The sequence below is a fragment of the Pelodiscus sinensis genome, chromosome 7 (genome assembly GCF_052426305.1).
Source record: "Pelodiscus sinensis isolate ZL-2025 chromosome 7, ASM5242630v1, whole genome shotgun sequence".
Classification (NCBI taxonomy): domain Eukaryota; kingdom Metazoa; phylum Chordata; order Testudines; family Trionychidae; genus Pelodiscus; species Pelodiscus sinensis.
Window position 1 is genome coordinate 38,968,294 of NC_143058.1, and position 23,439 is coordinate 38,991,732.

Consider the following 23,439-nt stretch of genomic DNA (forward strand, 5'->3'; position numbering starts at 1 on the left):
TCTTTCTGCTATCTCTTACTTTTAAATCTTCTGACTCTGGTTCATCTTTACATTTCTCCTGCCTTTATGTCAAATTGAAGATCCATTGTAAACTCAGGGAAGACATACCCGTATTTAAAGTTTTTATTTTTACTTTTTCTGAGGTGATTGCATTTTATACTAAAAGGGTAGACAGGCTGCTGTAGACTGATATTTAAAAGCTTCATATAAAAAGTCATATTGCTAGTGTTAAGTGATTGTAAGTAGAAGTTAATTTATTGTGACAAGTCTTTGTTATGCTACAATAAAATTGATATGTGATTTTTAAGCAATAGTTTCATAGCATATTGATATTATTTCTATTATGGTTGTGCCTAGATTGATTGGGGGACATTTACAAATACAGTAAACTGTTCCTGCACTGAAGAGTTTATCATTTAAATAGGACTGACAAATAGGTGGAAAGAAATGTTATCCTTATTTTACAAATGGGGAACCAAAACACACAAAGTTCAAGTAGATTTCTCAAAGTCACACAAGAAGGCTGTGGCAAAGCTAGGAATTTAACTCAGATCCACCAGATCTTTTGGTAATTGCCAAATGACATCTGTCCCAATTTAATGCAAAATCATGCATTTAAATGCTTTCTTATTTCAGATTGCATTGTGAAAGCACAAGGCTAAACACCTAAATTACAAGAAATGAACATATTTTTTCCATTTCTTAAAATGTTTACCATTAATCAAGCTTGTATAGCAAAGTATAATAAGAAATATGTAAGATGCTAAAAGACTATATGTAGAGAATGCCATTTTCCCCACAGATGAAAGTTTTAAGAAATATGTATAGAAAATACACTTGCATATAAATCAGCACCTCAATATGGAATCACTCCTGCATCATGCTGGAGGCATAAATTGTATGATAAGAGATTACCTGTCCATCTAATGTCATATTAAATACATAAAGCAAATTGGTATGATTTCTCCATTCCAAAGATAGTTTTCATTTTTAATTTTAAATTAGTTTTAGTTTTCCATTGTTGCATACCTTTTCTGAATATTTTAACAAGCAAATTTGATGGCAGGAATGTGCAAAATAGTGATTTTAAAGCAAGTATTACAGAATATAAAAAACTAATTGAATTTGTAATCTTAAGTAGACACGTGAGAAATCCAGTCATGATACACACCCACCGAAATCAGGGTGTACAAATCTCTTATGAAACAGGACTCTCTTTATCTAAATGTTAATTTTGCTTGCTCTCCATCTCCTCAGATCTAGGACAGGGCTCATTTTCCAAACTAGGAATTTGTAAAGTGTAGCTGGCTGCTGGGCCACAGCACTGCCAGGCTGCACCCATGCCTAGATAATTGGCTTGTTGGGAATCTAAGTTGGCAAGGGGGCCGTGCAGCTGCTAATTGAGCCCCACACAGAGGTTTAGGGCTACCAAAGAGAGCTTCCTGGCTGGGGAGCGGCACTCTCTCAGCAGCAGAAGCTCCCTGCTACAGATAATGAGCATGCTGGTAGGGAAGGGGACATAAGCAGGGATGAAGAGAGGGAGCAAGTACATTGCTGAGATGGAAGAAGTCAGAGGGGAGGAGAATTTGGAGCATGCAGTAAGTACAGGCTAGGAAAGGTGTGATTACAGCAGCTTCCTGCCCTGGGAAAAAGGCAGCAGACTGCATGGGGTAGGTGGGGAAAACGGGGGGTGCTGGTGTCTGTGCAATGAGGTAGGGACACAAGGGAGTTTGGGGTATCTTAAACTGTTTCCCTTTGGGCTGCAAGCAGCAAGAGTCAAACTCTGTCTCAGCACAGAAGCCCTAGCTGGGCTACAGACATAGGACTCTCCTGGGCTGGGACAGGCTGTATAGGATGATGCCAAAATTTCAGGTGGTTTAAAAGCTTTTAGGCTGCTTTTGAATACTGGAAAAAAAGGTCAAGCACATGACATTTGTATGATTACATTTCAAACAAAGTTTACATAAGTGTTAATGGCTTAAGATAAGAAAGGAAAGGATTTTTTTAACAGATTTTTTTTAGTGCTGTAGATATCAGCAAATTCTGATCCAAGCCACTGGCCTCTTAAACCCACAGCCCCTGGGTTAAGGCCCATGTGGGGGACGGTTTGCTCTCACTGACAAACTTTGTGCTCTGAGAGATGTGGCAAGGATGCTCCACAGCGGCTCTCTCCCTCTCTACAGAAGGAGCTAGGGAGGGGGCTGGGATTGTAGGGCCCAGCCACCTCCCATCTCAAAGGGGGAGGGGGGGCACTGAGGCCTCTTAGCCCCAGTTCCTGTAACCAGATGACATCTGTGCTGTGCTGTATCCTGGAGAAGCAATAAACTCCCTCTATTCTACCGGCTGGTGGAGTCTGTCCGTGCCATTACGGGGGTGCAGGAGACGGGAAAACCCCAATGCGCCGTCACACTGGTACAATGACATGTATTGCGTGTGTACAGACAGGGCCAGCTCTACAGAGCGCGGGGCCCAATTCCGGGGGCAGGGCCGCACATGCGTGGGGCCCCGGGCAGCACGGTGAATATGTCGTGCGCCGGAGGCACGATGCATGCACCGTGCGTCCCGGATGTCACAACGCATGAGCAGTGCGCTCAGGGGCCCACACATGCGCAATGCCCTGGGAGTACAACGCATGCGTGGTCCCCCGGGCGCACGGCACATGCGTCGTTTCCATGGGTGTGGGGCCCCACACTGGGGAATCGGCTGAATCGGCCTAAGGCCAGCCCTGTGTACGGATGCAACGTAAAATGAAAAGTGACCTCTTAAAATTAATTACCATCATGAATATGAATATGCAAATAAAATGTTACCAGTTAGCCAAGAGTTTGTAAATGGGTTTGCCGGTTCTCAGTGTAAAAAATGTTGGGAACCACTGCCCAAGAGTACACTGGAAAAATGCTGTACTTCTAAAATACTCATTATGGAAGGATATAAATAAAACAGCAATTGTTCATTCAGAATATCATCAAAATATACTTGCAATTTTATTTTCTATTAAAATGCGATATTTCATTATAAAATTTTATCATACTGTTAGACTTTCCTGAGTGATTATGAATAGAAATCAGACACTCAAGGGAAAAACAAAAGGAATTACCAATAGGCACTAGAAATCTGTACAGTATACACTACATGAATCACTATAAGACAGCCATTAAAAACAGTAACATTTATTGACATAATAAAAGAACACTAATGAACAGAGTGCTAGCAACAAATAATAGGTTTATGGTCTGTAATTTATGAAATCTATGACAAATACAAAAACCATCTGCAGTTTAGGACATCTATGACAAATGCTGGCTAAATCAGTAATATTTATTAGATTTAAATAAAAAGAAGCATACAAGATTAATACCATGACAAATATATTTTCTATTAAATAATATATGAATTACATCAATAAAAATTGCTGAATGCAAGAAAAAAAAATTCATAAAGATGGCTGGGCATGAAACAGAGTGTGCTAAGATTGCCCTTTGGCTTCATTTCAGGCATTCAAATATTGTTTTAAATGTGTAAAACTGGAGAGAGAAGTGCTAAAAATAGTCAGTATTTTTTACTTTTGTTTCTTCTTTAAATGAAACTATAAGCAGAAAAGTCAAGAAACTGAGTGTTAAAAACAATATTACCATATAAAGGCCTAACAGTTTCCAGACATTGTTCAAAGATTCCAACTCCTAACCTTCATTGACCAGTTTTTCTGAAGTTATTACTAAATGAGAATATATAAACCCCTACAAATTATACCAAAATAAAAGAGATTACATTATCTCTAAATCAGTGGTTAACATCTATAAAAAGCTAAGCTTATTGTGGAAATTACATTTCCAACATATTGTAAACATTTTTCCTACCTGTGGAGATCTCAAAATATTCTTTGGTATTTTCTATACAGTATCTTAAGGGAATTTACAACTGCTCAGTTTTATACTTTTTTTAAATAAGAAAACTGCTCTTGCAATATTTTACATTACCTAGCTTTTGCATCTTTTAAAAAAATCCATTGTATGTACATAGTCACAGTTTTAAAGTGGACATATACTTTTCACAAGGCATATGTATCCTTTTACCAAAGCAGATGCATTCTTTTAACAAAATATTTCCTAGTTATACAGTTGTACTTAATTGTTTTGGCCAAAAACCCATTTCTGGAATAGATCTGATGGATTGCATGATACCAAACTTGGATGTTCTCCATTCCCCGTAAGGCACAGATTTAGTGCTGCATTATACAACAGTTGATCCTAGAAAAGGAAAGTGAAGGGTGGGAACAAAACAAGATAGTACAGAGTAAGTTTAAGTAAGTTTGTAATTTTTTGTGAATTTACTGCTAGTTTTTTGGGATAGGGTCCAACAGGTCGACTCAGAGACTGAAACCTTATTTATAAACACAGGTAAAGCCCTATGCAATGGCACTATAAACTGCCTCACATTCTCCCGTAAATTTATATCAAGCTGTCAGGGAGGGACCATTTCTAGGGACGAAAGAAAAGTCCATTCTCTATTCCCTATTGATCCTTGGCATTTCCACCAAGACAATTCAATATGGGTGCAACTAGCACCAATTGTTTACATTGTTTGCAATGTGGACATGTCTCCACTGGCACTGAATTGAGGCCATAATTTTACGTTTGCCATATAGAGTAGGCTGTATTTTTATCTGCAACGTAAATGTTAAAAAATTCTATAAACGCTTTTTCCCCAAAGTTGAGCTGTCTTTTTTTAAAAAGTCATACTAACACAGTAGCCACTTATAATTGAGCAAAAAATCTTTTCTTTTTAATTAAAATACATATGTCTTTATTTACTCTATAAATTGCTTAGAAGTACCTTCTGAAGTTCCCACTGCTCTTCTCCAGGGGTGAATGTTTTTTGACCTTTGTAGTTACAGACCCGAAGCTGCACTGGTCCTTGAGAAGCATACAGACAGAGCTCCTTCTGAATGTTATGTCGAATCTCAGAGTGTTCAGAATATTCAAAATACTATATAAATTAAAATTGCAGAGTTATATATTTTAGGTGGGAACAAGCAACCACAGCAACTAAATTCATCCCTTGAAATTCTATGACAAAAAAAGTTAGGGTTAAAAAATATATTGTATCATGCTGGAGAGACAAGGTGGTTAAGGTAATATCTGTTATTGGATCAACTTCTGTTAGTGAGAGAGACAAGCTTTCAAATTACTTTTTCAGATCTGAAGAAGACCTCTTTAACTTGAAAGCTTGTTCTCTCACCAACAGAAAGTGGTCCAATAAAATATATTACCTTGCCCACTTTCTCTCTCTAATATCTTGGGACCAACACTCCTATATCACCATTGCATACAACTTTGTATCATTTTGTTATCTAACGGTTTAAATATTGAATAAAGATTCAAATATTTATCATGCACATTCTGCAAATGTTTACACGAGTAAAATATTCATCTATATTCACTTACATGGATTCACTAATTATTACAGCTAGTATTTTTAGTTATTACACAAAAACTGTTACAATCTTAATGCATCCCCCTGAATTATGATAGAAATTTTAATTACATGATTTCATTACTATTTTTCCATAGAAACTTGGCTGTTTGAGGCACACTAAGGTTGCATGGACAACTTTAATTTTAACATTTCCTAATTTTTGGTTGTCTTTTAATGGATTTTTATATGTAATTTCCTACCTTTTTTTTTTAGAATAGGAACTGGAAAAAACAAATTCCACCATGTAGAAACGTACTGATTGTAACTTTGTTCATTAATAGGGGTATAACATTTATGTCCACAGCACAGATCTCAGCCACTTCACAGAATAACTGATACAAAAGTAGGTTGTTGTACTCTATGGAGGCTAATCACTGAAAGGACACGTAGGCACACATTTTGCCAGTATGTTTCACAATCACTTGCTGCAAAGTAGGAATGTGGAGATTCAGGAATCCCAGGTTACTCTGGGAGTGTATTCTAGTTATTACATTCTGCCCGTGACCCCACCTAAGACCCAGCCCTTCCAGCCTCCTCTGTTCTCATCTTCCTAATTATACCAATCTGTCCATCAGCTTCAAGTTCATCTCACTTATCCCTTCAACTCCGTTCAGGTTTCCCATATCTCCCTAATCTCCCCCTATCCAGTCTCTTCACCCTAGTCTCCCTCATACTCTCAAGTTTGGTTCTGCACTCCAGTCAGTCAGCTTCTTCCTCACCGCCATCCGGGCCCTACTGGCAGTAGGAGTGGGGTGAGTACTGTTGACACAAGAAAAACAGTATCCTTGCTCTCAGCTCCTGTGCCCAACATCACAAAGGAACAGTTGCAAAGAAAGTCCTGTTCAGGCCCTGCTGACCTGGGATGCAGTATGCTCAGTGTAAATGGAATATACACCGAATTTAGCTCACAACCTCTAACATATTTCTATGAGCATATGCTTAACAGAGACTTTAAATGCTCAAAAGTCGGCCACATTCTGGCAGGGTTTTACAAGGATGATTAAAAGACATCAATAACACCAGTATGATCACCTTTCCAGATTTTAAGTCCCTCCTCCAAAACACTGAATCTCTAAATATGGAGTTTAGTGTTTTTCCCTAATCTCATTCTGACATGTAAGCTATACCCAACTTTTTACTAAAATAAAAAATCAACTTGAGGCAGACACCCAATATGGAAAATTTCAAACCAAATCAATAAAGTTTATAAGCTATATATTGTTTAAAGATGCTCAGCACACTTCCTATTTTACTATGTGCACCACTAGCAGCACCATCTAGAATTCTCTAAAGAATTTTAACAAGATTCAGAATATTATGATAGAGCAAAAAAACATTTTTTAAAAATGGAATTTTGCTTCACTTTTATGTGCATTCATGTGGCAACCTTTTGATATCATGCTTTTGTACCAAGATTGTGTAAATCTCTAAAAAGAGCAGTATAGTAGAATTCCTCAAGTAACACAGTGAATGGGATCCAAAGGAAAATGCTGTGTAATAGGAAACATAGCAAGTCAGTTAGCATTGACCTACAACTGCCCTAATAGGGAAAATTTACATTTAATTAAAGGGTGTAGGATCAGCCCCATTGGTTGTGTAGCTGTTAAATATTGTTAACAATTGAACATACTATATATAATAGCCAATCATTTTACTCAGGAAAAAAGAGGGAGAGAAAATTATAAAAAAAGATTTGATAAAAGAACCAAATATCAAATCAGTAGTGAGATAATTTTTTAGTTATAACTATTTTTATAAAACATGCACTGATGTTTACAGTGTTTTATATAGCATTGATTATTAATGACTGTGTGAGGCAATACTTAAGAAAGCAGGACAGACTCTTCCTTGTTTGTTTTTTAAAAACTACAGCAATCCACTCTGCTGTATGCTATACAAACACACATTAAAAGGCAGTCCTTGCCGCCAAGAATGTGTGTCAAGGAGAGTTCCTGTTGGGAAATTCAGAAGTGTAAAATGTTATTTCTTAAAATGATAAATTTTTATTGGCACAGGGCAGACCACGCTGACCTCCCAACTATGAGGCTGTAAGCATGACAGGGCAGGTAACTCAGGTCTGGCTGTTCGATCACCCACTGACAGTTTCCCACCGGCTTCCTCCTTGACATTGAGAGTCCTGGTGACAGAGAAAGCAGTAGGAGGAAGAATAAGAGAAAAGAAGAGTCAAAATAACATCTACAAAGGAAAAGTGAGGAAAAAAGTGTTTCTGTAACAGAGACGTTAAATGAGGAAGAACTGCAAGTTACATGACAAAGTAGTGAACTGGCATCAGCTGGGTGATGTCTATTCTATGCACTTATTGCACATGTCCAGAAAAGTTTTCATCAAACTGCCCCTATACATTTTACTAACGGAAGGCTTACTGAATAGCCCAGACTCAGAAAAGGAGGTTTAACTCTTCCTGGGAATATCCTTATACTGGAAATTTGCACAAACAATTTTCTAAATTCAAAAGAAATGGTTGTCTGTATTAGTTTGCACTCACAAGTTGGACCTCCTCGGTTGACACCCTTGGGACCTGACCAGTCCCAGTTGAGGTATTTTGTCAGACCAGTGAACATCATTTCTGGGACCACCCTGTCACTGGCTCCCCCAGCCATGACCTCGCTGCCAACCTCCCAGATAGCTTCCCCTTTCCATGGGCCCCTCCACACACAGGGCTCCTGGCCCTACCATGGCAGCCTGGCTGCTGGCATGCACAGCCCCACTGCCAGGCTCCAACCCCACAGAGCAGCCCCCCTGTTGGGAACCAACTGTGCTGCCTGGTGACAACCCCGCAGGGCAGCTCTGCTACCTCCTGGCCTACCAGGCAGCTCTGCCAGGCGGTGCAGGGCTGCTGGGCTTTTTGCTGATCTGCTGGTCAGCCCCACTCCCAGGTTTCTGGCCCCACCACTAAGCAGCCCATGGTCAAGCTCCCAGTCCCGCAGGGCAGCCGCACTGCCTCCTAGTCCCGCTGGGCAGCTGGGCCTCTTGGCGGTAGCAAGGCTGCCAGGATCCTGGTTGTGCTGCCGGGTGGCTCTGCTGCCTCCTGGTCTCTCCAGGGCAATTTCACTGTTAGGCTCCAGCTCCACTGCCTCCCAGCCTCCCCCATCGCCTGTAGTTTTGGCACCAGGCAGTAGCCCTACTCCTGGGCTCCTGCTTTCACTGCCACAGAGCAGCCCCGCTATGGGCTCTAGCCCCGCTGCAGGGTTCCCAGCCACTAGCCCTCCACCAGGACTCTGGTTCTGGTACATCCATGGTCCTGCTGGACCAGGGATGTTGCCAGATCAGAGAGTCTCAGTCAAGAGAGGTTCAACCTGTATTACAGTGTCAACATCTGCTATTATAGGTGAAGATGCCCAAAGCTATTTTTTTAAACTAATACAATTTAAGATCACTTTTACCTTACACACACTTATTAGGTATGCAGATACCATTGTATGTTATGCAATATCTCATTTGCATGAATGTGCCAGGGCATTTATCTAAAGTGACGTGTATAGATTTTGTACAAGCAATTTTGAAAATCTGAAACATAGTATTGAAAAATTAAAAACTTCCTTGCAATTTTATATTTACTATCCTCTCAAGAAAAAAATAATATAGGTAACAAAAATCACTAGATTTTCTTCATATTAAGATATTTATGCCAAAACAACCAGAAGAGAAATTAACCTTTGCATAGGGATACATTATAGGTGCGTGGACCAGCTGAAAAGAAATTGAATATAACAACATTTTACCTGGTTTCCCCCAAGGCCATGACAAGTATACATAATTAATGGTTTGCCACCGTGATTATTTTCACCAACATCCAGACATAGACGTCTACCTACATTTTTTAACTGAAGAAAAACAAAGTTATTTTTGCATAGTACTAAGTTATTTAAAATTTGCCAACATTTAAAGAGAATAAACAGCTATTTTACTTAATGTTCTACCTTTAGACATACAATTCTGTCCGCCCTAGAAGTTAAATCATGTATATAAAAAAACCTCGTTATTGTATTCCGATAGTACTCCCAATGGGGTAGGCAGTGTCCATACACTTAGGAAGACATATTCCCTATTCTGAACAACTGGCAGTCTAAGATGGCAAGCAGTCTATTAATGTTGTAGGAGATAGCTACAAATAAAATCGTTAACAATAAACATTAACTACTCTCAAATGCACCTGAACATAGGCAATATTTGTTGGCTAACCTCTTGTAGGCACTCTAACACATGAGGAGTAATATGGTGGAGGAAAACATAGTGATCTCATAGATAAGTTCCAAGAAGAAAGCCATATGCAAGATACAGTGTGGAAGTAGCCAAGACTATTGTGGGAAAAGCTAAAAGAGACTCGAGCATAGTTTTCCTCATCAGTTTGAGCAGGAGTTTATCTCCATAAATCATGTTACAGACTATTTGAAGTTGCATTTACCCTGACCATTTCTGGTACTGCCACTGTTGCTGCAGCCACCTAAGTGCTAAAAACTGTAAGGCTGCGTCTAGACTGACAAGTTTTTCTGCAAAAGTGGCTGCTTTTGCGGAAAAACTTGCCAGCTGTCTACACTGGCCGCTTGAATTTGCGCAAGAACACTGACGATCTAATGTAAGATTGTCAGTGTTCTTCCACAAATACTATGCTACTCCCGTTCGGAAAAAAGCCCTCTACTGCAAATGTATTTGCGCAAGAGGGCCAGTGTAGACAGCTAAAAACTGTTTTGCGCAGAAAAGCCCCGATGGCGAAAATGGCAATCGGGGCTTTCTTGCGCAAAATCGCAGCTAGATTGGCACGGACGCTTTTCCACAAAAAGTGCTTTTGCACAAAAGCGTCCATGCCAATCTAGACGCTCTTTTCTGCAAATGCTTTTAACGGAAAAACTTTTCCATTAAAAGCATTTGTGGAAAATCATGTCAGTCTAGACGCAGCCTAAGAGTATTAATGTTAATACCAGCTGAACAGGGTTGTGAGATACCAGTCAAAAGGGAGGCTGGGAGGCAGTGGAGCTGAAGCCTAACAGTGAAATTGCCCCGGTGAGACCGGGAGGCAGCAGGGCCACCACTGCTAGTGACGGAGATTTCCCTAAAAAATACAAGTATACACATGGTTAAAAGATCAGTCTAAAGAATGTTATTCTAGCAAGATCTAGAGAAAAATTCCCATACTAGTCAGGGAAATTCTAGAACCATGCTAATACTATCTGATTTAAACAGGCTATTATTGGGTTTTTTTATACCACTTTAGGACTGAAATCAGGCAAAGTTTAGTGGTAGAATTATATAGAGAAACAGATATTAACCAAAATTGGAAATACACTCACAAATCCAGATAATGGAGGATTCAGGTCTGGTATATATGCCTCAGGATAAACATTATTTAGATACCAAGTAAAATTGTTACACTGTAGCCGCTGCCTTAAATCCAGTCTTTTTGAGATGTCTCCAAAAGTTCTCTGTTAGGAAAGAGAGATAACCCAAAACAATAATAAATCAGATTTATACAACTATAGAAGGGGAGTAGCACTACACAAGGTGTTTCACTGTGTTTAAACAGAGCACAGCAATACCTTTAATATTACATAAAATTGATTATATTTGACTTGCACACTTCCAACTGCTATGGCTGAGCAAAAACATGCTTCCTCAGGAGTAGTGATATATGGATCTTTGTTTTCAATATTTATTGTTTTTTACTGAAGATTTCCCAAGTTTTACAAAAAGCTAGTTGATTTTTTAAATAAATTTTCACCTAAAATGTGGACCACAAAAGTTATGAAAATACTGATTATGGTAAGAAAATCCAACACATTATATTAGATTAACAATAAATTAGTCTAAGTATAAAATGTGAGGCTGTTAAAGTAAGGCAATGTAGTGGAAGATACACACACAGGTGCAATGCAGTTTAACGCTGCATGTATGTACTGTTTGTGCACAGGCCATGAAATAAAACACAGCATTAATCTGCTTCTGTTCTGATCTCAGATACAAAATCAATGAAGGAATGCAATCTGTTCACTGCAAAGCAGGAAGTGCAATGCAGAGTAGTCAAACTGTGAAAGTATAACTACTGTGGTCTACATGAGGTTAGTTTTGACTTGGGTAATGGAATGGGGACTGTGCTTATATAATCTGCAAATGACACCACACTGGGAGAAGTTGCAAAGACTCTGGAGGACAGAATTAGAATTCAAAATGACTGTGACAAATTGGAGACTTGGTCTGAATTCAAGAAAATTGAAATCCACTAAACATAAGTGCTAGATACTTCAATCAGGAAAGAAAAATTAAATGCACAACTACAACATGGAGAATAACTGGATAGGTGGCAGTACTGCTGAAAAGAACCTGGGGATTACAGTGGATCACAAACTGAATATGAGCAAACAATGTGACGCAGTAACAAAAAATAAAATGCTGATATCATTCTGGGGTGCATTATGAAGAGTGTTTTATGTAAGACAAGGGAGGTAACTGTCCTGCTCTATATTGCATTGGTGAGGCTTCAGTTGTAGTACTGTGTCCAATCGTGGGTGACACACATTAGGAAAGATGTCGACAAACTGAAGGAAGTCCAAAGGAGAATAACCAACAAACAAAAACCTGACCTACAAGCAAAGGTTAATGAAAAAAAGAGTTAGAACAAGAAGTAATGGGCTAAATCTGCAGATTAGAGATTAGGAGAAACTTTTAACTTTTAGCATAAGGGTAGTTTATGCTCTGGAATACACTTCCAAGGAAGGTTGTGGAATGCCCATCATTGGAGGTTTTTAAAAATAAATTGGATAAACACCTGTAACAAACTGTCTTAGGATTATTTGATCCTGCCTCAGTAGAGGGAGCTGGACATGATGACTTCTCGAGATCCTTTCCAGCTCTATATTTCTTTGATTCTGCACTATAAAGAAGGCCAAGAAAGAATCAGAAACTGTATAGGAAAAGGCATTCAGGGGCCCTGGATCAAAAGCCAGAGTAGAGCACAATGGAAAGAATATTAAGCCCAGGATGAGACTGAAGACTGACCCTGAAGGACAGGCTTAAGAGTAGCTCAAGAGGGGGACTAAAGGCTCTTGGATCATGTTGTTACCCTGAAAGGGGACTGAACTTTATGGGACTTGGCTGTAGGACTGAGCCACAGAAGACCTACTGAGGGGTATAATAGTCTACAGGACAGGGTGGAAACAAGGATCCCTTGCAGCATGTGCCCAGACATCAAGGGTTGGGTGAGTATCCTACTTTACAAACTCTAATGACAGGTCTTTAAAGAGCAAATAATCAGCATTCAAAGAGTAAGTGAAATATCCATGTGTTATATTGGGTTCTAGCATCTTTATTTACTAAATATTTGAGCAAATAAAATATTGCCTTTCCTAATATTTTTTATTAGTGTTACACACTTTTGTCAATAAATAACTTTTGCTCACCAAAACTTTCACTGCAGCAAGAGTGATTTCTAATACCACCACCACCACCACCTTACTTGTTTCACAATTTTTGCTGCTTCTATGTTTCTCCGGTAAAATATTTCCTTATATTCATCCATCCAGACTTCTGCAAGGCGGACTTGATTACGTGTGATCACTTGAGTGCCTTTTGGAAAAGTATGGGGGCTCTTGCTGCGAAAGACATGGCCAACAACAGAGCAAGGCATGATCTCCAATTGTCCACCACATTGCCATACCTGGTGATAATATGTTGATATGAATCCACTCAAGTTAGAATATTTACAGTGTCTGAAAACAACATATACTTTATAATTTGAATGTTTAATCTTAAGAATCCAGCTAAGCGCTCCAGTTCATATTGCATAGGAAAATGGGATTTGTTAATCAAAACTCCTCAAGTCCACAGGTGAATGTTGGAAGCATAAAGTTTAGATATCAAATCCAAACACACACTTCATTACTGAATGAACATGCCTATTATTGTTGTCCAGACGGATAGCTCAGTCTTCATATTCTTTCAATCCTTGACCTCTTTAGTGAATCAGTCAACTAGGTCAAACGTCTAATTGTATAGCTTCAGTTTTGTTTTTGTTGACATAGTGGACTGAAGTAAGGCTACACACATGATTATCTCTCTAAACTTACTCTGAAAGACATTTCGATATTTTCTCCTCCCCATATTTCCATTTCTTCATCATAACTTCCAATATATTCAAAATAGTTTTTCGATATTGAAAATAGACCTCCAGCAAAAGTAGGTGATCTGCAAAAAGAGAAATGATTAAGTAAGTTACTGATGCAAGATTTAAACTGGCAGAAGGGCTTCTCTCTTTGGGGACATTCACCTGCCTAATTATATCACTGCAATTATACTACTTTAATTTCTTTTTATTCCTGCACAACAAACTAAAATTAGGGGAGGAAAGGCTCTCTTTTGCCAGAATAAGTGTTCACGTGAGTAGTTATAGTTAAAATAAAAGTCACTATATCTGTATATTTAGATCAATAAATTTCTCTATTTATACGTGTCAGTTAATTTTGTGAATTTTTCCTCACCTGTAACTAAACTGTGTTGGCAACATCTTGCAATCCAGCAAACAGATGAAAAATTGCTGAGAGAAAAACTGCTGAAAGAGCAGAGAGCATCAGCAAAGCTGTCTGGCCTTTCTCCTATGTGTTTAGATTAAGAACAACCACTGTGTGTGTTATTCCAATATACTCAATCTGAAGTCAGCTACAGCTATTCACTACCATGGTATCCAGCACTTCTGCTGTTTTGGAATTTGGGTGAGGTGCACCTTTCTTTGTGATTATTCTGGTAGATGAATTCAGTAATACTCTCTGAGAAGGATTGCTCAGAAACATTTCTTAAATTATACTAAAAAAAGGTTTGTCTCTATTCGCCACCTTCTCAGTGATCCTGAATATTTTCATTCTGGCTTTATTCTCAGGAGTACAACATCAGTTCAGTGTGTCACTGAGGAAGATGCAAGAAAAACAGTCTCATGCTGAGGTGGAATTTTCTGGATCAGTAGCCATAAATAATTTGCAAGCTATTTAATTAGTTTAAGAGATTTTTTAAGTACAGTATATCAAAGTGTTTGTATAGCATGTCTAAACTTTTAGTTACAACAAGTTTTGAAAGTCAAAAAATATTTTCTAAATATAGAAATTACTATAATGGATGTAGTAGTTGATGGATTTGGGTATCTGCCATCTTTGTAAGCAGATAAGTAACACCGAAAACAAACTTGTTTTCTAAGTTTGGATATTTTAACAAACTTGCCACCATCCAGAAAGTCCCCACTTAGTGTTTTTTATAAAATAAATTCTTGAAGTATTACAAAATGTAAAATACGAAGTAACAGACAAAAGCTGATGCTCAGGTAAGAAAGCTAATAAAAAATATGTATCCTCCACCTCTCCCCCGCTTGCCGATGCACCTACCATTAAAGTCTATTACACATTTCTAAGATGCAAGGTACAAACCACTGTAGCCATACAATAATTAGTCAATACTTTTGAATTATGACAGACAGGATATCAAGTGTTGTTTAAGATATAAGGATAGAGGCACTTAAGTTCATTGTATTGGTTTGTTTTAGAATGAAACACTAAGAAGAATGAGAATACACAGAAAATGTTTTTGCATTCCAGGAAAATTAATTTAACTTCACCCACATTTAACTACTGTTAATTCTCCTTTGTCTTGTTTTTCTGGTAACATACATAGGATGGTTCTGCTATTTTTTTTTCTAGCTGTGAAACAGTACTATGCCCAAATATGAGTTTAAATAAGTATCATACAATGAGACTGTTTCAACCTGTATGCTTTATGGAGACTGTAATGTGTCTATACTAGCAATTTTCTCTCTGAAATATATTACGGCTGCAAATCCACCGGGGGAGGGCAGGGGGGGACAGGAAGGGAGTGGTGCTGACCAGGAAGGGGGCTTAGAAACAGCTAATGGGAGGGAGGGGGCAACGGGGCTGGCCGGAGATGGGGGGGCCAACGGGAAGCAGGGCTGGTCGTGGTTGGGGGGATGGCTGGGAGTAAAGGAGGGGCAGAAAACACAGCTGGGGAGGATCGGGGCCCGCAAGGGTAGACGGGAGGAAGGGGGGGTGGGAAGCAGAGCTGGCGGGGTGGGGAGTGCAGCGGCGCTAGCTAGAGGAGACCAGGAACGGTCCAGTAGGAAGCAGAGCCGGGGGGTGGGGGAGGGCAGGGGCCTGGCCAGGGAAGATCAGGAGGTGAAATGAGGGAGAACCGGCCGGCCGGGAAGAGAGGGGGGATAAGCAAATTGGCCGGCGGGGAGCGGGACTGATCTGGGCACTTGATGCCTGTCCCGCGCAGGCTCCCGGAGACGCAGGTGCGAGGAGGAGGCTTCCCTTCCTCCTTACACTCAACCAACGGAGGGCTCCTGGCGGCAATCACGGCCCCGCTTCCCAGCTGGGACTCCTAGCCACTCCCCCCGCCCATGCCAGGTTTCCGTCCGTTGTGCAGCCGGAAAAATCAGAGAATACCGGACATTGCACATGTCTGATATTGTCTGATTTTTTTTACTGGACAGAGCGCACAAATACCAGACTGTCTTGTACAATACCGGACACATGGCAACCCTACCTATAGAGGCTGTTGGCTCCAGTGGGAGTACTAGCATAGTCAGGCTAATGGTATTCTAATCACCATAATATCTACCTGTTCAAAATAGAATTAGGTGAAAAATAATTTAAAATTATGTAATAATTTAAAAAAGCAATTATGGGAAATTACGAACAAAATTTAGTGGAGAAGGACAACATTTATGTTTATCATTTTAAAGTTGTTCATAAAAATGTGATTTGTAAAATAAGTGAAAGACTACAAGCCATAGATATTAGAACTTCTGATTCCATGCTATTGTTCTCGTCCTCAGGCAAAGAATTGCTTTGTTTAGAAGTTGCTAATTAGAATAAATTTGAAAAGTGAAGAATTTCAAACATTCTACAAGCTCAACTGTACCTAATTGGATAGGTTTCATCTTTTCTTCTTTTATTTTCTTGTTCAGGAAGAGATTCCCATCCAAATGATAAACTCCAGTCAAAATTTCCTCTGTTGTGGTTGTGTCCATAAGGAGAAGGCTTGCTGAATTCAAAAGTATTAAGATCTATAGATGCAATATCAGGACTTACAACAGCAGTGTAGTTCTCAGCTATTCGTGCCAACAATGGCTCTAGCCAGCCATAAAAGCATTCACCTATAAGGATTGGGGTGGGAAGGTGGAGAGAAAAGAATTAATTAAATGAAACATTGGAATTTTTCTTCACAAGAAATGTATAATTAAGGGGATATTACTGAATGTAGTCATTTTGTAGAATCCACACTTTTTTCTTTAAAAAAAATTAAATATCAGCAATTATCAATCCATGGGCCATATGCTTTCCAGTTAGCATACAGCTACAGACCAGCTCAGCTGTGTGCCAAAGGCTGCAGAATTTGGTCATAGTAGGCTGCAGGGTCAGGGTTGGGTTCCTGGCTGCTCCCTGATCCTGCACAGCAGTGTCTGGGGTCGAAGGTCCCGTTGCTTATCCCACGTCTGGTGCTCATCTCCTGGCCCCACTCTGTGGAGGGGTCTCTGGGCAAAGCGCTTTGGGCACAGATGTTTGGTGAGGACACTGTGGTCCTCAACTTGTGGGTCATGTATGATAAAACAGGTTGAAAAACACTGGCTTAAAGTCACTTAAGTGAATCTTGCTCAATGGATCTAGATTGTGGCATAAGTGATCATATGTCTGGAGGCGGGAAAAAAGCAAGTACTGGCATTAAAAAGAAAATAGCAAAATAAACTCTGACTAAAAAGGAGCTAGAAAAAGCGAACAGAAGATTGGATAAGGCCCTGCGATGAGACGAATCATGAACAAGACAGAGACAGTGAAAGACAGTCTGCAATCAAAGAACTAAGACTGAAGATAATTAATGAAAGATTCAGCCCAGAAGCCATGACATCAAGTGTGATGGGACTCCAATATTTTATTTAGAGCATTCTAAGTAATTAAGTAAGTATGTTTTTAAGCATTTTGGAATAATTTTCCATAACAATCATTTTAGAATTTGTAATGTTTCATGAGCATTAAAATACTTGGTAAATAATGCATTATGCTTGAAATTGTTTTTAAAAGATTCTCCTACCCTTGCATAAAATTTTACCAGTATAAACTAGCTGACTAATAATATTAATGTGACTATTTAAAAAGTAAGTGTTGGCTAATACTTTCCTAATAGCTTATAATTCAAATGAGAAGAAAGCCTTAAATGTAAGCCAACTGATCTGTATATCTAGGGTTACCAACTTTCTAATTGCACAAAACTGAACACCTTGCTCTGTCCCTTTTCAAGGCTCTGCCCATTGCTTGCTCCATCCCTCTCCCTCTGTAGCTCAATCTCTCTCCTCCCACACTTTCATGGGATTGGGTCAAGGGGTTACCTGGACCACGCACTTTGCATTGAGGCCCACCTCTCCCAGCTCTGACTGTATTGTGGCTCCTGTACTTACTCTGCTCTGCCCATCTACCTGGTGTTTTTGCCAGGAAGGAGAACTCAAGGTTTGCATCACTCTGTCTGCACTGCAAGCAGGGTTGGTGGAGTGGGAGCTATTGCTGCTGGAGAGTGGTGTCTCCACAGGCTTGGGTACCACCTACAGCCCCTGTGAGGCTCTGGACAGAGCATCTATTGCCCCTGTAAGGCCAGCTGGAGGGGATTGGGAGAGGCAGCCCCAATCTCTCATGGTTTCTTCCCTCACCATTTGTCACTGTACACTCATCTGCCCAAGTTTTTCATACTGGCTACCCTCCCCCTCCCCCACTGTGGTGAGAGCTGGGGGTGGCTGGCTCCAGGTGGGGCTGGGGATAAGGGGTTTAGGGTGTAAGAGGAGGCTTTGGGCACTGGGGCAGGAGGTTGGCGGGGGCAGAGGTGTCACCATTAAAATGCATGGATTAGTTACTCACCATATAGCTGCTCGTGGTAGGGATATAAGTGACTTGTTGACTATCCGATAAGCATACGCTTATTGGATAGCCAATTCGACTAGTCACTCCCCCACCATCACAGAGACACAACAAGAGGGAAATCAGGCACCGGTGGTGGGGGGAGCCGGCTTAAAAGTCGGTTCCCCCAGCACTCTCTCCATGGGAGGGAGGCAGGAGTACAGTGGGGAACTGGTGGCGCTTCCACCTTTGAAATGTAGCAAGAGCAGCGCTCTTGCTATATTTCTAAAGCAGAAGTGCCATGGGAGCCCGAGGCCCCGTGCTCCCTGCTTTTGAAATGTACAAGAGCCCACTCGGCTTTTTGTACACAAGAACCTCCTTCTCAGCCACTACAACTACCTACAGCCTTGTTGATTCCTCTGATGAACTACCAATGTAGCCTAAGGTTCCAAGGAGAGTTAGCTTGGCAGTATAAGAGCTCTACTGAACTAGCAGAGACTGATATCAACAACTCCCCAGGGTTCAATCCCAGTTCAGACACTGACACCCTCTTAGTCTAGTCGCTTAATTTCTCTCTACAATCATTTCTCTATATGCAAAATAGGAACAACTGTACTTAGCTACTGCACAGGAAGTTGATAAGTAATGTATATTTATAAAACACTTAAATTCCACAGTCCATCAGTATGCCCATGCTAACTCCAGAGACTATGCTTCTCTTTTCATCCTCCAGATTACAAGTTTATTCAGAGTCCTTTTTAGCGTCCCTAGTACAAGAAACTGAACACTTCCGTTAAACAGTGCTGCATTAACCTTTCCTGCACTTATTTTATATTAAAAGATACATTTGTAAAGCTTACATTTATAATACTGAGAAGACAATTAAAGTAAAATTGAAAAAGGTGGTTTGTAAAATGAACACAATGCGATTTCTTAAATACTTGACATTTTAATTAATACTACTATCTATTATACAAATAGCACAGATGTACTTACAATGTGCATCCAAAAAAGTGAGTGTCTCTCCTGTTGCTACTGAAGCTCCTAATAATCGTGCAGTGATTAGACCTTTTCTTTCCTTTTGTCGGACTACCTTAACTATTTGAAATTGTTTCACATATTCATCTAGCTTATCATGCAAGTATTCTGAAAAGAGAAATTGATTTCAGAATATTCAACAGTAACAACCTGTTGCCATATTCCTTTGGATTTTTTCTTTAACTGTCATGATCAACTTTGCATGCCAGTATGGCAAAAAAATAACTTTTGAAAAAGTTAAATTCTACTGAATAGCCTATGATTAAATATATTTTTGGAATTTGAAGTTTATAAAATATGGATTTGAAAAGAAACCATCTTCATCCTTAAAGCTTTAAAGATTAAAACAATGGGTACCATTTCATTTAGATGAGTCTAAAATAAAACAAAACAAAACAGTATTTCTGTCATAGGTAGACACAATAGTAATAATCACCACAAAGCCTGAATTCAATTTAAGATTCTGCAGTAGACATCAAAAAAGCCAATGCAAGTCCAACTAAATTACATTTTAAATAATTTTGGGATGTGGAAGCAGGACTTCTTAAAAAAATAAAACTGAATTCACCTCTGACAGAAGTGATTTCTACTACAGAGCAGTTAAAAAGCAGTTCCTGTTGGCCATTACTGATCTTACGTTACGAAAAAGTAATAAAAGTATTCACAATGCAAGAGACATGTCCAATAGGCCTGTATTTTGCATTTGCATTACCTCAGTGCTTAAAACCCAAACATTGCAATCAAACTGAATAATTGTGCACTTAGCCACCCAAATTACATACACAAATATAAGTACAAATGGGTGCATGTGCACATCTTATAGGCATAAACAATTAAGAGCTACAGTATTTACCTGCATTAGGAGCTCTAAATATATAGATGGATAAAAACCTATAGGACAATTTATTTGTGTCTCAGTTTTTCTTTAGAAGTGAGAGGGTACAAAACCTTCGTATTAATAGTGGACTTCTACGATTCAATACATCTTATCTGCAAATTTGTAGATATTCCAAATACGTGAATTTGCAAACAACATTAGGTATATTGATCTGAATGTGTGTTCTTTTAGAGGTCTGCCTCAGAATTTCAGTGTATACAAGTTTGAAAACTGGCTTTCTAATCATCCGAAGTATATGCACTTGTGATTATTTAGACAATTACCTAGAGCTCTACCTGCAGTTCTTTTAATATGCAATCATTTAATACTTTTTTATTTTGTAGGAAACAAAGTTTCTTCTCATATTGTCTCTTATCCCCAAACACTTTAATGAGATTAGTTACAGACTTAAAGAGGAGTACATGCATAAATACTTGCAGGTCATTTTAAACATTGCTTAAAACATGGTTGCTTTAACTTAGTACTTCTTCTTCTACGAAGTGCAATATAAGTTGGTTCCCCAAGAGTTAGTGTCTCCACTAATCTCAGTGGCACTGCTGTATAATTTAAACCTTATAATTTAAAAAATATATATAAACTTTTTGTTATGGGTACAGTCTGAGAACACTGGGAAGAATAGAAAAGAAATCCATATTTGTCAAATGGAATTAACAGAAGGGGGAAATCTTGCATTTTTCATCTTGTATGAGAGTAATAAAAACTAATTAAGTAAAATACATACACTCTAAGCCAGAGGTGGGCAATAATTGTTGATGCTGGGGAGAGTATCAAGGACCACACCCTTCTATTATATTAATGGAAAAGGTGTGGGGTCTGGGATGGAGGTTGGGTGCAAAAGGGAGCTTGGGGTAAGGAACTGGGTTGTGGAAGCTGGGAGGGAGTTTAGGTGAAGGAAGGGATTGTAACCTGGGGCAGGGGACTGAGGTGCAGAGTTTGGGAAGGGATTGTGACCTGGGGAAGGAGTGCAGGGGTTTGGATTGTGACCTGGGACAAGGGATTGGGGTGCAGGGTCTGGGAGGAGATATGGGTGAAGAAGGGGTTCTGGTCAGGCAGGAGGTGTAGGAGGAAGGAGTGCAGAGTCTGTGAGGGGGCTGTAACCTGGAGCAGGCATGCAGGAGGAGGTGCAGAGTCTGGGAAGGTATATGGGAGCTGGAGCAGGTGTGCAGTAGGTTTGGTTACATGGGATAGGGGTGCAGGAGGGAGGTAGAGGATTGGTGGGAGGATGGAGTGTGGTGCCAGAGGCAGGCTCTGGCTGGGAGATGCTTACTTGGGTGGCTCCCAGTCAGCAGCCCAGAAGGTTCCTTAGCTAGGGTCCCTGCCTTCCATGCCTCTGTATGTGCTCAGAGAAGTTGCGGGGGCCACATTTGCTGCTCTGAACTGAACACTGTGAGCCTGAGGTGCAGGGGAGGGGTACTTCACATATTGCCTGTCCTATACACAAGTAGCTGCTATTGGCTGTAAACCAGCCAATGGGAGCTATTGATGGTAGGGGCAGCGCGAGAAGCCTCTCCTCCCTCTCTTGGGCTTTCAGTATTCAAAGATGCACACATGGCCCCACAGCCAGCTTTTCTGACTGCTGAGCAGGGCAGGCAGGAAACTGGCTGAGGCTCCTACGGGCTGAATTTGCCCACAGACTATATTTTGCCCAGCCCTGCTCTAAGCAAAGCGATAACCGTGGCTCTCTCATTCTGATTAACCATTAATGATGCAAGACAGATATCACTGACTGAGTAATCCCAGGTATAATTTTAACATGGATTAATTAGAAAAGTAAAATTAAAAAAAAAAACTTTTTTTCCCTTACCATCTACACTGGCATCATCCACCAAAATAACTTCTTTTAGGAGTATGGCAGGGGAAGTATACATCACACTGTGAACAGTCCTCAGCAGAGTAGACCATGCTTCATTGTGAAAAACTATTATGATACTTGTAGTAGGAAGTGGTGGGCAACGTTTAAATTTTTGTTCAATACATCTAAAGATTAAAAGAGCTTTTAGACATTAAATAAACTGAATTATGAACTCTAATTCGGTCTTCAAAAATACCCCTTTTTTTGGTAACAGACAAATGACCAATATTGCATTTTTCTCTTATAATTTTTAGCTCCATCCAAGCATAAAAAAATGGAAAATGTCATACAGCAAATGTCATACATCTCAAATAGAATTCTTGATTGCCAATTCTTAATACCTTGTGCATATCTATTTGAAGAGTGAAATTACTTCTGACCCCAGTAATGTCAAGTACCTTTGAAATAGAGTCCAGTTTTCCTCTTAACTATAACCATATACCACCTATGGAAGTCAATGGGAATTGTGCATGCAAATGTTGGCTCATACAATTTCTACTTGGCATTATTATTATTTACTAATCACTGAAATGAGCATTAACAGATTAAGGAGACAATAATTTCCTATAGACAACTAGCCACTCATCAGTTGAGGACAACTTTTAGCCTTTGTCATCCTGGGCATAATTATAACTAATGACCCAAATAAGAGAATCCCTATCTCATTACCAATCTTCCAAATCCCTACCTATATAATTTTAAATAAAATAAATAAATAAATGAAATATTTATGCTTTTAATATTATATGCCATTTTTCCCTCTCATCACCAGATCAGATAGGCCACCTATTGTTTCTGCATATATTCTCTGCCAAAATGGGCAAGTCTAACACTTACATTGAATAGTACCAGTTCTTTTCTAGTAGTTATGTGATGAAATCCTGTTTTCTAGAGACTGAGTATACACTACACTAACTCATTTATTTTACAGATGAAGGTGAACCCCTGACCTTACACCTGAAAAAAATAAGCAGAGATTTTTTTTCCTCTTTGTGATGTATTTCACAAAATTGTTCTGAATCTTACTACAGTAAAACTCCAATTGTCTGGCATCCAGTGGTCCGGCACTCCTGATAGTCCGGCACCAACTGGAACCCAGAAGTGCTCCGGCAAGCTGGACAATTGGAGCTGCTCTGCCCCCGGCTTCCGCGTGTCTGCTGCTGCTGAACTGACCAGCGGCTGACTTGGGGAAGCCAGGGGCAGAGCAGCTGGAGTGCTGCCGGGCCGGTCCCGCAGCGCCGCTCAGGTAAGGGGCGGCACTGTGGTACCAACCCGGCAGCACC

At 39.8% G+C, this 23,439-nt stretch overlaps 1 protein-coding gene across 1 annotated transcript in view; it reads right to left on the reverse strand.

Moving 5' to 3' along the window:
- Positions 1–3,212: 3,212 nt before the first annotated feature.
- Positions 3,213–23,439, reverse strand: part of GALNT3 (polypeptide N-acetylgalactosaminyltransferase 3) — a 50,965-nt gene continuing 30,738 nt past the window's right edge. The window contains exons 3-11 of the mRNA XM_075933522.2: positions 22,109–22,281; positions 19,365–19,514; positions 16,408–16,642; positions 13,554–13,671; positions 12,944–13,144; positions 10,785–10,916; positions 9,219–9,320; positions 4,834–4,986; positions 3,213–4,247 (exon numbers count right to left, since the gene is read on the reverse strand). Of these exons, the coding sequence (XP_075789637.1) occupies positions 4,125–4,247; positions 4,834–4,986; positions 9,219–9,320; positions 10,785–10,916; positions 12,944–13,144; positions 13,554–13,671; positions 16,408–16,642; positions 19,365–19,514; positions 22,109–22,281 (1,387 nt within the window). The 3' untranslated portion in view covers positions 3,213–4,124. The remainder of the gene's footprint in view (positions 4,248–4,833; positions 4,987–9,218; positions 9,321–10,784; positions 10,917–12,943; positions 13,145–13,553; positions 13,672–16,407; positions 16,643–19,364; positions 19,515–22,108; positions 22,282–23,439) is intronic.